The sequence below is a fragment of the Bombina bombina genome, chromosome 7, assembly GCF_027579735.1.
Source record: "Bombina bombina isolate aBomBom1 chromosome 7, aBomBom1.pri, whole genome shotgun sequence".
NCBI lineage: Eukaryota > Metazoa > Chordata > Amphibia > Anura > Bombinatoridae > Bombina > Bombina bombina.
In genome coordinates, this window is record NC_069505.1 from 504,946,346 (window position 1) to 504,959,878 (window position 13,533).

The window sequence follows — 13,533 nt, forward strand, 5'->3', positions numbered from 1 at the left end:
CAATAAACTACCAATGGCCCTTAAAATGGCCTTTTGTGGAGCATTGTCCCAAAGAAATCAGCTCTTTTACCTGTAAAAAAATACAAATACCTTCCCAACAGTAAAACCCACCACCCACACAACCAACCACCCAAATAAAAACCTAACTAAAAAAACCTAAGCTCCCCATTGCCCTGAAAAGGGCATTTGGATGGGCATTGCCCTTAAAAGGGCATTTAGCTCTATTGCTGCCCAAACCCTAATCTAAAACCCACCCAATAAACCCTTAAAAAAAACCTAACATTTACCCCTGAAGATCCACTTACAGTTTTGAAGAGCCGACATCCATCCTCAACGAAGCCGGGAGAAGTCCTCATCGAAGCCGGCAGAAGTCTTCATCCAAGCGGCCGAAGTCTTCATCCAAGCCTGCAGAAGTGTTCACCCAGACGGCATCTTCTATCTTCGTCCATCCGGCACGGAACGGCTCCATCTTCAAGACATCCGACGTGGAGCATCCTCTTCTTACGACGTCTTCTTCGGAATGAAGGTTCCTTTAAATGACGTCATCCAAGATGGCAACCCTTAGATTCCAATTGGCTGATAGAATTCTATCAGCCAATCGGAATTAAGGTTGAAAAAATCATATTGGCTGTTGCAATCAGCCAATAGGATTGAGCTTTCATCCTATTGGCTGATCCAATCAGCCAATAGGATTGAGCTTGCCTTCTATTGGCTGATTGGAATAGCCAATAGAATGCAAGCTCAATCCTACTGGCTGATTGCAACAGCCAATAGGATTTTTTCAACCTTAATTCCGATTGGCTGATAGAATTCTATCAGCCAATCGGAATCTAAGGGACGCCATCTTGGATGATGTCATTTAAAGGAACCTTCATTCCAAAGAAGACGTCGTAAGAAGAGGATGCTCCGCGTCGGATGTCTTGAAGATGGAACGCTCCCTGCCGGATGGATGAAGATAGAAGATGCCGTCTGGGTGAAGACTTCTGCGGGCTTGGATGAAGACTTTGGCCGCTTGGATGAAGACTTCTGCCGGCTTCGATGAGGACTTGCTCTCGGCTTTGTTGAGGATGGATGTCCGGTCTTCAAAACTGTAAGTGGATCTTCAGGGGTTAGTGTTAGGTTTTTTTAAGGGTTTATTGGGTGGGTTTTAGTCTTATATTAGGGTTTGAGCAGCAATAGAGCTAAATGCCCTTTAAAGGGCAATGCCCATCCAAATGCCCTTTTCAGGGTAACGAAGAGCTAAGATTTTTTTAGTTAGGTTTTTATTTGGGGGGGTTGGTTGTGTGGGTGGTGGGTTTTACTGTTGGGGGGTATTTTTATTTTTTTTAACAGGTAAAAGAGCTTATTTCTTTGGGGCAATGCCCCGCAAAAGGCCCTTTTAAGGGCCATTGGTAGTTTATTGTAGGTTAGGGTTTTTTTTATTTGGGGGGGCTTTTTTATTTTCATAGGGTTCTTAGATTAGGTGTAATTAGTTTAAATATTTGATAATTTATTTTTTATTTTGTGTTAATTTTTTTTTTTTGTAACTTAGTGTTTGTTATTTTGTGTAACTTAGTTGTTAGTTTTTTGTAACTTTGTAAGTTTTTATTGTAGATTTAAATTATTTGAGTAGGGTTAGGTGTTTAAATATATAATATAGTTAATTTAATTTGTAGTTTAATGTAATTTTAGTATACTAGTTAGGATAGATTAATTATTAGTTTAATATACTGTAGTTTAATGTCATTTTAGTATAATAGTTAGGGTAGGTTAATTAATAGTTTAATATAGTTTAATGTAATTTTAGTATATTAGTTAGGGTAGATTAATTAATAGTTTAATATAGTTAAATTTAAATCTAAAGGTAAGTTTACATTTATTATACGGTAGGGATGAGTTAATATTTAATATAAAGTTAGCGGGTTGTTAGGTTTAGGGGTTAATAGGTTAATTTAGTTTATGGCGATGTGGGAGGCTGGCGGTCTAGGGGTTAATATGTTTAGTGAGTGCTAGTGATGTGGGAGGCCAAGGGTTTAGGGGTTAATACATTTATTTAGTTGCGGTGGGCTCCGGGAGCGGCGGGATAGGAGTTAATAACTTTATGTAGGTGGCGGCGGTGTCGGGCGGCAGATTAGAGGTTAATAAGTATAAAGTAGGTGGCGGAGGTGTAGGGGGCGGCAGATTAGGGTTGTTTAGACTCGGCGTACATGTTAGGGTGTTAGGTGTAAACATAACTTTCATTCTCCCATAGGAATCATGAGCTTTCGCTGCTTTCAAACTCCCATTGATTCCTATGGCATCCGCCGCCTCCAGGGCAGCGGATTGAAAACCAAGTACGCTGGGCCGGAATAGTGGTGAGCGTACCTGGTAGATATTTGTTAACTAGCAAAAGTTGTCAGATAGTTTCGGATTTGCATTCGGAACATCTGTAATGACGTAAGCATCGATCTGTGTCGGACTGAGACCGGCGGATCGCATGTTACGTCACAAATTTCAATTTTTGCCGGTCTGTAGGCTTTGATAACTAAGGGGAATCAGGCTCTCCACAATTACTCTGCAGAATTCCAGCGTATTTGCGGTTGACGGCTTGATAAGTAGGCCTCACTGTGACAATTATTATAATGTTAATTTGATGAACTGGGATTTGACATAGTTCTGGGATATAGTAAATAAATATATGAGAAAAGCAGTATTTTCATTATCAGAATGCTAGAAGCATCAATTTATTTATTAGGGTATGTTTTTCTTAATTTATAAGTGTCATTAAAAAAATGTACTTTTGATAGAGCTCCATAGACATTTCAGATATTTTAGACCTTTAGATCAGTGCTCAACAAATACCTATAAAGTTAGGAGCCAGTAAGAATATTTAGGAGCCTGGCAGTGGTATTGGTATATAGATTAATGGAGATAACCCTGGCTCCTGGGTTTGTCGAGCCCTGTTTTAGATAATAGATTATATTATAAGTAAATGTTCAGAGAAAGAAAAAAAAATTTTTTCAAGAGTTCTGAGGGGGGAAAAAATAGTCTGTTCTCAGATGTTGTCAAGTGGTAACAAATAAATAATTGGGGTATTAATGTTCTAGCTAGAGTTTTAATTTTTAAAGCTCCTACAATGGCAAAAAGCGTGTTCTATCATTTTTATGCACCAAGATTTTCATACAACTTTACATCTCCACAGAACGTGTTAAAAAAGAAATTGATCAAGTCATTGGCCAAAACAGAGCACCAGGCATTGAAGATCGTTCTAAAATGCCCTACACAGATGCTGTCATCCATGAGATTCAGAGATTTATTGATCTCATACCCCTTGGGCTCCCACACAAAGTGACTTGTGATGTTTTTTTTAGAGACTATGTCATTCCTAAGGTGAGGATATAATCCATTTCATAATAATATCTGGAAAACAAATGTAACTGGTGCCTACACATGAGACAACACCATGATATTAAAGGGATACAAAACCCCAATTTTTTTGTTTCATGATTCAGATAGAGCAGCCATTTTAAGCAACTTTCTAATTTACTACTATTATCAAATTTTCTTTGTTCTGTTGCTATATTTATTTGAAAAAAGCAGGAATGTAAGCTTATGAGCCGGCCCATTTTTGATTCAGCACCCTGGATAGCACGCGCTGTTTAGTAGCTACATTTAGCGCTACCCAGGTTCTGAACCAAAAATGGTCCGGCTCTTAAGCCTTACATTCCTGCTTTTTTAAAGATTTTGCTATCTAGAACGAAGAAGAATTGATAAGGAGTAAATTAGAAAGTTGCTGAAAATTGCTGCTCTAGCTGAATAATAAAAGAAAAAAATGAGTTTAGTATCCCTTTAATTAAAAAGTCAGTTATAGCAACTTATGATAGAATATCCATTTAAAAGATATAAAAATCTTGACATTTATCAAACAATTTTATTTTAAATTCTTGGGTAAAAGATTAGAAAAAAATATGCAGAAAATCTCAGACATTTTTTGTTGAAAATATCTTTGGATCTTATTAACTAAAATAGATGATTTGTTCATTTATTATTAGTTAGAATAGATTTAAGTATAGAATATGAACTTTGCCCATTTGAGATGTTTTAATTCTATAGTTTTTAATAACATCATTATCATTTTGTTTTTCTCAGGGAACCACTGTCTACCCAATATTAAGCACAGTCCTAAGGGACCCAAAACAGTTTAAAAATCCAAACCAATTCAATCCTGGACATTTCCTAGATGCTAATGGAAAATTCTGCAAGAACGATGGTTTCATGCCCTTCTCTGCAGGTGCATTTATGTGCTTATGTGTGCGTGCTTGCGTGTGTAGTTATATTTATAAATATATGTATAGATAGCTATAGATTAGATAAATAGATAGCTATAGATTAGATTAATAGATAGATTAGATAGATAGATTAGATAGATAGGCAGGCAGACAGATCAGAGTGTCTGCATTCATTATTAATTTGTGTGGTCTGGTGATTTTACACGCTTTTATTTCAAGTACTAAATTGCAAATTAAATATTTCTAAAATGCAAATTGCTAAACAGAGCAACATATGACTTACATAACTACTTTAAAGAGACATTGCATCACTGGCATTTTTTTTTTATATAAATATATTTCAAAGTTGTGACAATTATAAAATATTGTTGTACGGAACAAAGATTGAGGCATTGAAACAGGTAGAAAGAGATAACAAGAGTGAAGTTTATAGACTCTATGGGCTCCATTTATCTTAGAGGGTAGGTAAACATAAGCCTGAAATACTGTTGATTAAGTACTATACAGTAATAGGACAGTAGTATGGCACCGGACACTGCCATAAAAGTAAAATCAGTAGTTTATTTGAGAATCATTAAAAATATAGCAACTCACATATAACGTGTACACCAAATGAGTTGTGACATCATCTAACGCGTTTCACACCTGACTGGTGCTTTGTCAAAGATAGGTTTAGGAGACAAACAAGCAGTTTACAGAGCAAAAAGCCTTGACCCTTACCATGATGTCATTATCATATTAATACAATGGAGTGTTATTAAAATACAATTCATATACATTTAGAATAGTTAATTGGTACTTGAACTAATATAGTATGATGAACAGTACAAAATGTAATTACAAATGATATTCAATTTCTTAAATCCCAATACTAAGTACCATCGGAATGGAAAAAGACAATATATAGTCATATAAACCCAAAAACAGTTTTCTGTGACACTGTTGGATTTATCTAAGGGTTACATTAAAGGGACAGTAAACACCAAAATGTTATTGTTTAAAAATATATATAATCCCTTTATTTACCATTCCCCAGTTTTGCATAACCAACACTTTTATATTAATTTACTTTTTTACCTCTGTGATTACCTTGTATCTAAGCCTCTGCAGACTGCCCCCTTATCTCAGTTCTTTTGACAGACTTGCATTTTAGCCAATGATAAGTAACTCCACGGAAGTGAGCACAATGCTATCTATATGGCACAAATTAACTAACACCCTCTAGCTGTGAAAAACTGTCAAATGCATTCAGATAAGAGGCAGCCTTCATATGAGCCTGCCTAGGTTAAGCTTTCAACTAAGAATACCAAGAGAACAAAGCAAATTTGATTATAAAAGTAAATTGGAAAGTTTAAAAATTACATGCCCTATCTGAATCATGAAATCTTAATTTTGCCTTTACTGTCCCTTTTATATAGCAACACAATTACTAGCTTTGGATCAAAGGTTCCTTAGTAACTAATGTACCTAATTTAAAGATCCCCTGGACTTTCTTCTGGATGTTCTATAGCAGTCACCTCCTCTCTTATTTGGTACTATAAAATCATTTGCTTGAAAACTTAGGGCTCTTGATGTTGGCTAAAGTGTTTTGCTATTGGTGTCTTAGGTGGGACTTTCTCAATTGAAGATAAGTGTTTTCCTATTCTTTTATTTTTTATTAATAGAGGACATTTATCATCAATTGAGATTGTCCCCCCTAAGACACCAATAGCAAAACACTTTAATCAACATCATGAAATGAAAAGTGACCTAAGTTTTCAAGCGAGTGTGCAGCAGCACGCAATAGTGCAAGAGGGGGCTGCCATTTATCTTCATTCGATCAGATCAAGATGATTGCAATCTACTGCCGCTGCTGCTTAAAGGGACAGCAAAAGTAAGAATTAATGTTACATAATTCTGCATATAGTACAGAATTATGTAAACATTATCTTAGCAACAGCTTGAAAAATCAAAAGATTAGAGAGATTTTAACCCCCCAAAGTTACACTTACCTCATTTCCTCTCCAGGCTTTTCTGATCAGGTCTTCTTTTCTAAAGCGGCTTGCGGACGCGCTGTCTAATCACAGTGCCCTCAATCATGCTATTAATGTAAACGTAGTGCACTCCCACTCTGGTCTGGTAGCGGGAGCGAGCTACATTTAGTTCAATAGCGCGATCAGGCGTGCTGTGATTAGAAAGCACGCCAGTGATCTGATTTTGAAAAGAAGACCTGGAACTTTGTGGCTTTCATCTCACAAATCTTTTGATTTTTCACGCTGTCGCTAAGATAATGTTACATAAATCTGTATATATGTAACATTATTTTTTACGTTTACTGTACCTTTAAACTGGCGTTTCAGGTTCGCTCTGAGGGAGACTGAGATGATGGGGGCTCCGAAGCAGCCATTGGCGCTTGTTAAATGGAAACCTATGAGAGTGATATCTGAGATTGCAGTGCAGAGGTTTTAGTGCTTTACAAATACAAAACATATCATAAAAAGAAAATTTATGCTTACCTGATAAATTTATTTCTTTTTTGACACGATGAGTCCACGGATCATCTTAATTACTAATGGGATATTCACCTCCTGGTTAGCAGGAGGAGGCAAAGAGCACCACAGCAGAGCTGTTATATAGCTTCTCCCCTCCCTCCCACTCCAGTCATTCGACTGAAGTTAGGAAGAGAAAGGAAAAGCCAAGGTGCAGAGGTGTCTGAAGTTTACAATAACCCACAATCTGTCTTAAAAGAACAAGGTGGGCCGTGGACTCATCGTGTCGAAAAAGAAATACATTTATCAGGTAAGCATAAATTTTCTTTTCTTTTTTAAGACACGATGAGTCCACGGATCATCTTAATTACTAATGGGATTCAATACCCAAGCTAGAGTACACAGATGATACGGGAGGGACAAGACAGGGCACCTAAACAGAAGGCACCACTGCTTGAAGAACTTTTCTCCCAAAAGCGGCCTCAGCCAAGGCAAAAAAGTCAAATTTGTAGAACTTTAAAAAAGAGTGAAGAGAGGACCAAGTTGCAGCCTTGCAAGTCTAATCCACAGAAGCTTCACTTTTGAACGCCCATTAAAAAGCAACAGCTCTCGTGGAATGATCCGTAACTTTCCTGGGAGGCTGCCGTCCAGCAGTCTCATATGCAAAATGTATGATACTCTACAATTAAAAAGAAAGAGAAGTAGCCGTAGCTTTCTGTCCCTTTTCATTTTCTTGAGAAAACCACAAACAAAGAAGACTGACGACAGTCCTTAGTTGCCTGCTGGAAAAACTTTAAAGCACGGACCATGTCCAAATTGTGCAGAAGTCTTTCCTTCTGAGAAGAAGGATTAGGATACAAGAAAAGAACAACAATCTCCTGATTTATGTTCCAATCAGAAAAAACCTTAGGAAGAATTCCTAATTTAGTACGTAAAGCAACCTTATCAGAATGGAAAATAAGACAAGGTGACATACTGTAATGCCGAGAGCTCTGACACTCTCCGAGCAGAAGAAAAAGCAACAAGAAATAAAACCTTCCAAGATAACAACTTAATATCTAAGGAAAACATAGGCTCAAACAGAGCCCTTTGAAGAACTCTGAGAACTAAATTCAGACTCCATGGAGGAGTAACTGGATTGAACACAGGCCTGATCTTGACCAAGTCCTGGCAAAGTGATTGTACATCTGGGACATCTGCTAGACGTTTGTGTAACAAAATAGATTTGACCCTTTAGGGAACTTAACGATAAACCTATCTCCAAACCCTCTTGGGAAAAAAAACAAAATTCCAGAAATCCTAACTTTACTTCTATAAGTAGTCCATGAATTCACAGCAATAGAGATATTCACGTAATATCTTATGATACATTTTTCTAGTGACAGGCTTACGAGCCTGAATCAAGGTCTCAATGACCAAGTCAGAAAAACCCAGCTTGGATAATATTAAGCATTCAATCTCCAACCAGTCAGTTTCAGAGAAACCAGATTTGGGGGAAGGAGGGACCCTTGAATGAGAAGGTCCTTCCTCAACAGAAGTCTCTAAAGTGGCAGAGATGACATGTCCACCAGATCTGCATACCAAATCCTGCGAGGCGAAGCCGGTGGCACGAGGATCACCGATGCCCCCTCCAGCTTGATTCGAGCAATGACCCGAGGAAGAAAAGCAAAATGGAGGAACAAGCAGGAGAACACTTCCGGATTGAGTTCCCACTACCCCGGATGAAGGTCTGCTTGCTCAGGAAATCCGCCTCCCAGCTGTCCATCCCTGGGATGTGGATTGCCGACAGGCAGCAAGAATGAGCCTCCGCCCAGTGAATTATTTGGATACCTTTGTCATCGCTAAGGATCTCCTCGTTCCTCTCTGATGAGTGATGTAAACCACTGACGTAATTTTGTTCGACTAGAACCTGATAAACTGGACCGAGGTTAACTGGGGCCAGGTCAGAAGAACATTGTAGATCACTCTCAGCTCCAGAATGATTAAAGGAAGAACAGACTCTGGCTGAGTCCAAAACCTCTGAGCCCTTAGGGAGCTCCAGACTGCTCCCCACCCTAGAAGGCTGGCATCTGTTGTCACAATCACCCAAGATGGTCCGCAAAAGCAGGTTCCCTGGGAGAGATGATCTAGAGACAACCACCATTGAAGAGAATCCCTTGTCTCCTGCTCCAGAAGTATTCCTGGAGACAAATCTGTATAATCTCCGATCCATTGCCTGAACATGCTTAACTGCAGAGATCTGAGATGGAACCGAGGAAACGAGATGATGTCCATTGCCGCCACAATCAGCCCGATTACCTCCATGTACCGAGTCACTGAAGGCCGAGGAGTGGACTGAATGACTAGACAAGTATCGATAATCTCAGATTTCCTGACATTTTGTAAGAAAAATCTTCATTGAAATGGAATCTATTATGATTTTCAAGAAAATTATCCTTGTGCTTGGAACTAAGGAACTCTTTTCCAAATTTACCTTTCACCCGTGAGATCGCAGGAAGGATAACACTATGTCCGTATGAAATCTTACTTGCTGAAGGATGGCACCTGGACTAGGATGTCGTCCAGATAGGGCGCCACTGCAAAGCCCCGTACCGAAGCACCACTAACAGCGATTCCAGAGCCTTTGTGAAAACTGAGAGCTGTGGCAAGACTGAAGGAAGAGTCACGAACTGGAAGCGTTTGTCCAGAAAGGCAAACCTTAGAACCTGAGAAGATTCTTGAGAATGGCACATGAAGGTACGCGTCCTTTAAATCCACTGTTGTCATAAATTGACCCTCTTGGATCAAGGGAAGAAGGGAACAAATATTTCCATCTTGACGGATGGTACACTAAGACATTTGTTTAGACCCTTGAGATCTAAAAAGTGGTCTGAAGGTTCCCTCTTCTATTGGGAACCACAAACCAATTGGGATAAAAAACCTAGTCCCTGTACCTGTATGGGAACCGCAACAATCACTCCCAGGTCTGAGAGGTCTCCTATGCAGTGTAGGAACGCCTCTCCTCTTGTCTAATCTGCATATAATCCTGAAAACACAAACCTGCCTCTGTGAGGAAAAACTTTTGAACTTTAATTTGTATCCCTGGGACACTATTTTCTATTGCCCAGGGATCCCGAACATCTCAAACCCAAGCCTGAGTGAAGACGGAAAGTCTGCCCCCTGCAAGATCCGATCTCGTATCTGGGGCATGTCCTTCATGCTGTCTTAGAGTCAACAGCAGGCTAAATGGATTCTTTAAATTTCAAAAGACATTATTTCCGTTAAGTTAGATCCCAACAAGGTCTATCCAGGGGAGTTTCTGACTCGTATCAGACAATGCATGAAACCAATATGCCGTCGCACTAGTGACGGTAGCAAAGTACACAGCTGGATGCCATTATGAGCCCTGGTGTACATCCCTTTTCTAAATTTGTCTGTAAGACCTTTAAAAAATCAAACTATCCTCTAAGGGTATAGTAGTTCTCTTCACTGGAAACTACTCCTTCTACCCTAGGGAATGTTTGTCTAGCCTCCTTAACTGAGTCGGCTATGGGAAACATATTTTTAAATATAGGGAATGCGGTCTCTTCCATTCCTTATAACTTACTGGGCGCACTAGGATAGATTACACCGGAAGTATCGGAGTCGCCCAGGGTAACTAAAACCTCCTAAAGCAACAAATGGAGGTGTTTAAGCTAAAAAAAAAATGAAAGAAAACCAACCTCATGATCAAATAAAGATATTATTCATTTGAGTCTGAGGATTCTCTCTCAGGTAATCCCAAAGTATCTTCCTCTTTCAGGTAACAGGGAAGAACCATTCAGAATAGCAACTACAGAGTCAATCACCCTTTAACAGATTGAAAATAATTCCTCTAGTAATGTTTTCTTCCACGTAGGAAAAACATATAATGCATGAAATGCAGAAAAACTCCGGGTGGAGTGTGAAAGGAAACGCAGGGCACTGCATGTGGGCCATAAAATTTTGTGGGACACAATAGGAGGAATTTGTGGCATAGATTGACCACTGTCAACAGATTCCTAAACAGCAAACACCTTAGAAGGAGTAGGTTCAGAAAAGAGTGAAATCTTTTAATAAAAATTGACACGTAAAAAACTTTAATTTTTTTTTTTTTTTTTTAAAAGTAACTCCTCATTTTTTGTGTGCTGTTGTTACATCCTAAGTCACAAAGGATGAAATAAACAAGAAACAGCTGAAATTCTTTTAATAAAAATGAACAGATAAAAAACATTACTGTCTCTTTAAATTCTAAACTGTAACTTTTTATTTTTTGTGTGCAGAACAAACTAAAACAGTACACAAGTAATGCAAAAGTTATGCCCCCTGCACCACACCTCAGCAAAACCTTACTGAGTTGCCCATCTAATATGTTTTGTGTGCTAGAAACACAATATAACATAAAAACAATGAAACTGCAGAATGTATTAGAAGTATTGTTGTTTTATTCCAGTCGCCGCAAAGGGGAGACCGATGGAAGATAATTGCAAATATATGTGTACAATGTAAGGGCTTAACTAGAACCTCTACACCTGCCACTCTGCACCAGTGCTAGTTTTTATTTGTCCGTTCCTCCGGTTCCAGTAAAACCTGACTATGCGCTAAGCACTCTTCCTATCAGGACAGAATGCGCAGATGGATTCAATCACTCAAGATGGGGTCCATGAGTGACACAATACAAGCGCAGTGAAAGTGGCGTGCAGCATTAAGATCCGCCCATCGTGGGCGTAGCCAAAAAATGGAACCATCTCCCGGTCGGTATATTTCAATGTTAAAACCGCCGGGAGAACCCCTCAGAGTCTTATAATCATGGCGTGCAGCACAAATGTCCGCCTATGTGCTAAGCGCTTTACATATTTGGGCAGATTGCGTAGATAGATCTAGTCAATATGGGGTCCGAGAGTGACACAATACAAGCACAGAGAAAATGGCGCGCAGCATTAAGATCCGCCCATTGTGGCAAAAAAACGGAACCATTTCCCGGTCGGTATATTTCTATGTACTGCTGACCAGGAGGTGAATATCCCATTAGTAATTAAGATGATCCGTGGACTCATCGTGTCTTAAAAAAGAAATATGTGCTGCACTTATATGTCAAAATATACAGTCATAAACACATACAAGCAGGCACACAACCCACAGTGTTTTAAGCTTGTGCGAGCGAAGAATAAACCCACATTTTTCTTTAATGATTGCATGAATATTTTAATCAACTTTAACTTGACCTGTCCGCCTCCTAAAGAGTGACAGATTTAAACTGAAGGTCAATTTAGATGAATCGGTGCCCGGTTTTTAATAATCCTAATAAAAACAAGTGCACTTGAATTCATCAAAATTGCATTTCACTCGTTTTCTTCAAATACTTACCTTTTAATCCTTACAGCCGCTGCAGCGCTTCCTCCGCCCGTCGCAAGCCCTCTTCGCGGGTCCAAAATGATGAATCCGGCTTCTTCCAATCAAGGCGTTGCCTAAGGCCAAGATTCCCCCGGGGGGGGGGGGGGGTTTGGAAGCCGTGATTGGTTGGAAGCTGGATTCGTCATTTCTGACGTATGAAGAGGCTTCCGATGGCCGGGGGAATCGCTGGAGTGGCTGTGAAGATTAAAAGGTAAATATTTGAAGAAAATGAGTGAAATGTCAATTGTAATGAATTAAAGTGCCCTTGTTTTTAGTAGCATTATTAAAACCCGGGCACCAATTCATCTAAATTGACATTCACGTTAAATCATTCTGACCTGATTGGATGATTGGATGATTGACAGCAGCGGTATTGCACAAGTAGAGGCTTATGCACTGTAAAATGCTGATAGCAGATGCTGCTCACTCACTGCACAGCTGGGCAAACAAGGTTTATGAGAGTGAACCTTGTCCGCCCGGCACATCATAAATAGAGCCCATAGACAGAAATGTAGAAAACCAGATAACTTTAATCTTTTTTCTTTTTTTAGGCAAGCGGATCTGTGCCGGAGAGGGTCTTGCGCGGATGGAACTCTTTCTTTTTATTAGCACAATATTACAGAGCTTTACCCTCAAATCCGTAGTGGACATTGAAGAATTAGATTTAACCCCTCAGATAAGTGGATTTGGGAACGTTCCTCGTCCCTACAAAATCTGCTTCATCCCTCGATAATTAATATTGCAAAGATTATGTTCCAGGCTACAAGTGGAGCGGTAACTAACACTTCTGCTAGAGTGTTAAATTTGCTAGACTTATTTTTTGCGTTCATAGAGTAGCGTGGGCGGGGGCGAGAGGGACACCCACCTAGGGCCCCGTGCTTTGGGGGGGGGGGCACACTTCCAGGGGTGAGTGTATGAGAAGGTGCAATGTATAGTCTGTATTTAGTTTATGAAGAAATGTTTATGGTATCAGGAGGTGTAATAAATACTTTTATTCTTTATATACATAACACTGAATGTTAGGACAGGAATGGGCCATAAGGAGGGCGGGGCATACAGGGGGAGGGGAATAAGGGCACCAGGGCCCCGCAGATGCTAAGGATGTCCCCACAAGTTGAAAGTAAAAAGTTAGCAGCAGCGTTAACATATTCTCCTCATAGACTTCAATGGAGCGTGCTGTTCAGAAAAAGCTAACACCCATAAACCTGCGCTAACCCAAACTGAGTTATTTATTTTAAACATTCCAATGTTGTTCACATTAAAATATTTGTATAATTATATTTATATATATATATATATATATATATATATACAGGGAGTGCAGAATTATTAGGCAAGTTGTATTTTTGAGGATTAATTTTATTATTGAACAACAACCATGTTCTCAATGAACCCAAAAAACTCATTAATATCAAAGCTGAATAGTT

At 39.2% G+C, this 13,533-nt stretch overlaps 1 protein-coding gene across 1 annotated transcript in view; it reads left to right on the top strand.

Moving 5' to 3' along the window:
• The window catches only part of LOC128666899 (cytochrome P450 2G1-like), a 68,273-nt gene extending 55,364 nt beyond the window's left edge, over window positions 1-12,909 (top strand). The window contains exons 7-9 of the mRNA XM_053721710.1: window positions 3,161-3,348; window positions 4,108-4,249; window positions 12,658-12,909. Of these exons, the coding sequence (XP_053577685.1) occupies window positions 3,161-3,348; window positions 4,108-4,249; window positions 12,658-12,839 (512 nt within the window). The 3' untranslated portion in view covers window positions 12,840-12,909. The remainder of the gene's footprint in view (window positions 1-3,160; window positions 3,349-4,107; window positions 4,250-12,657) is intronic.
• Window positions 12,910-13,533: the final 624 nt, after the last annotated feature.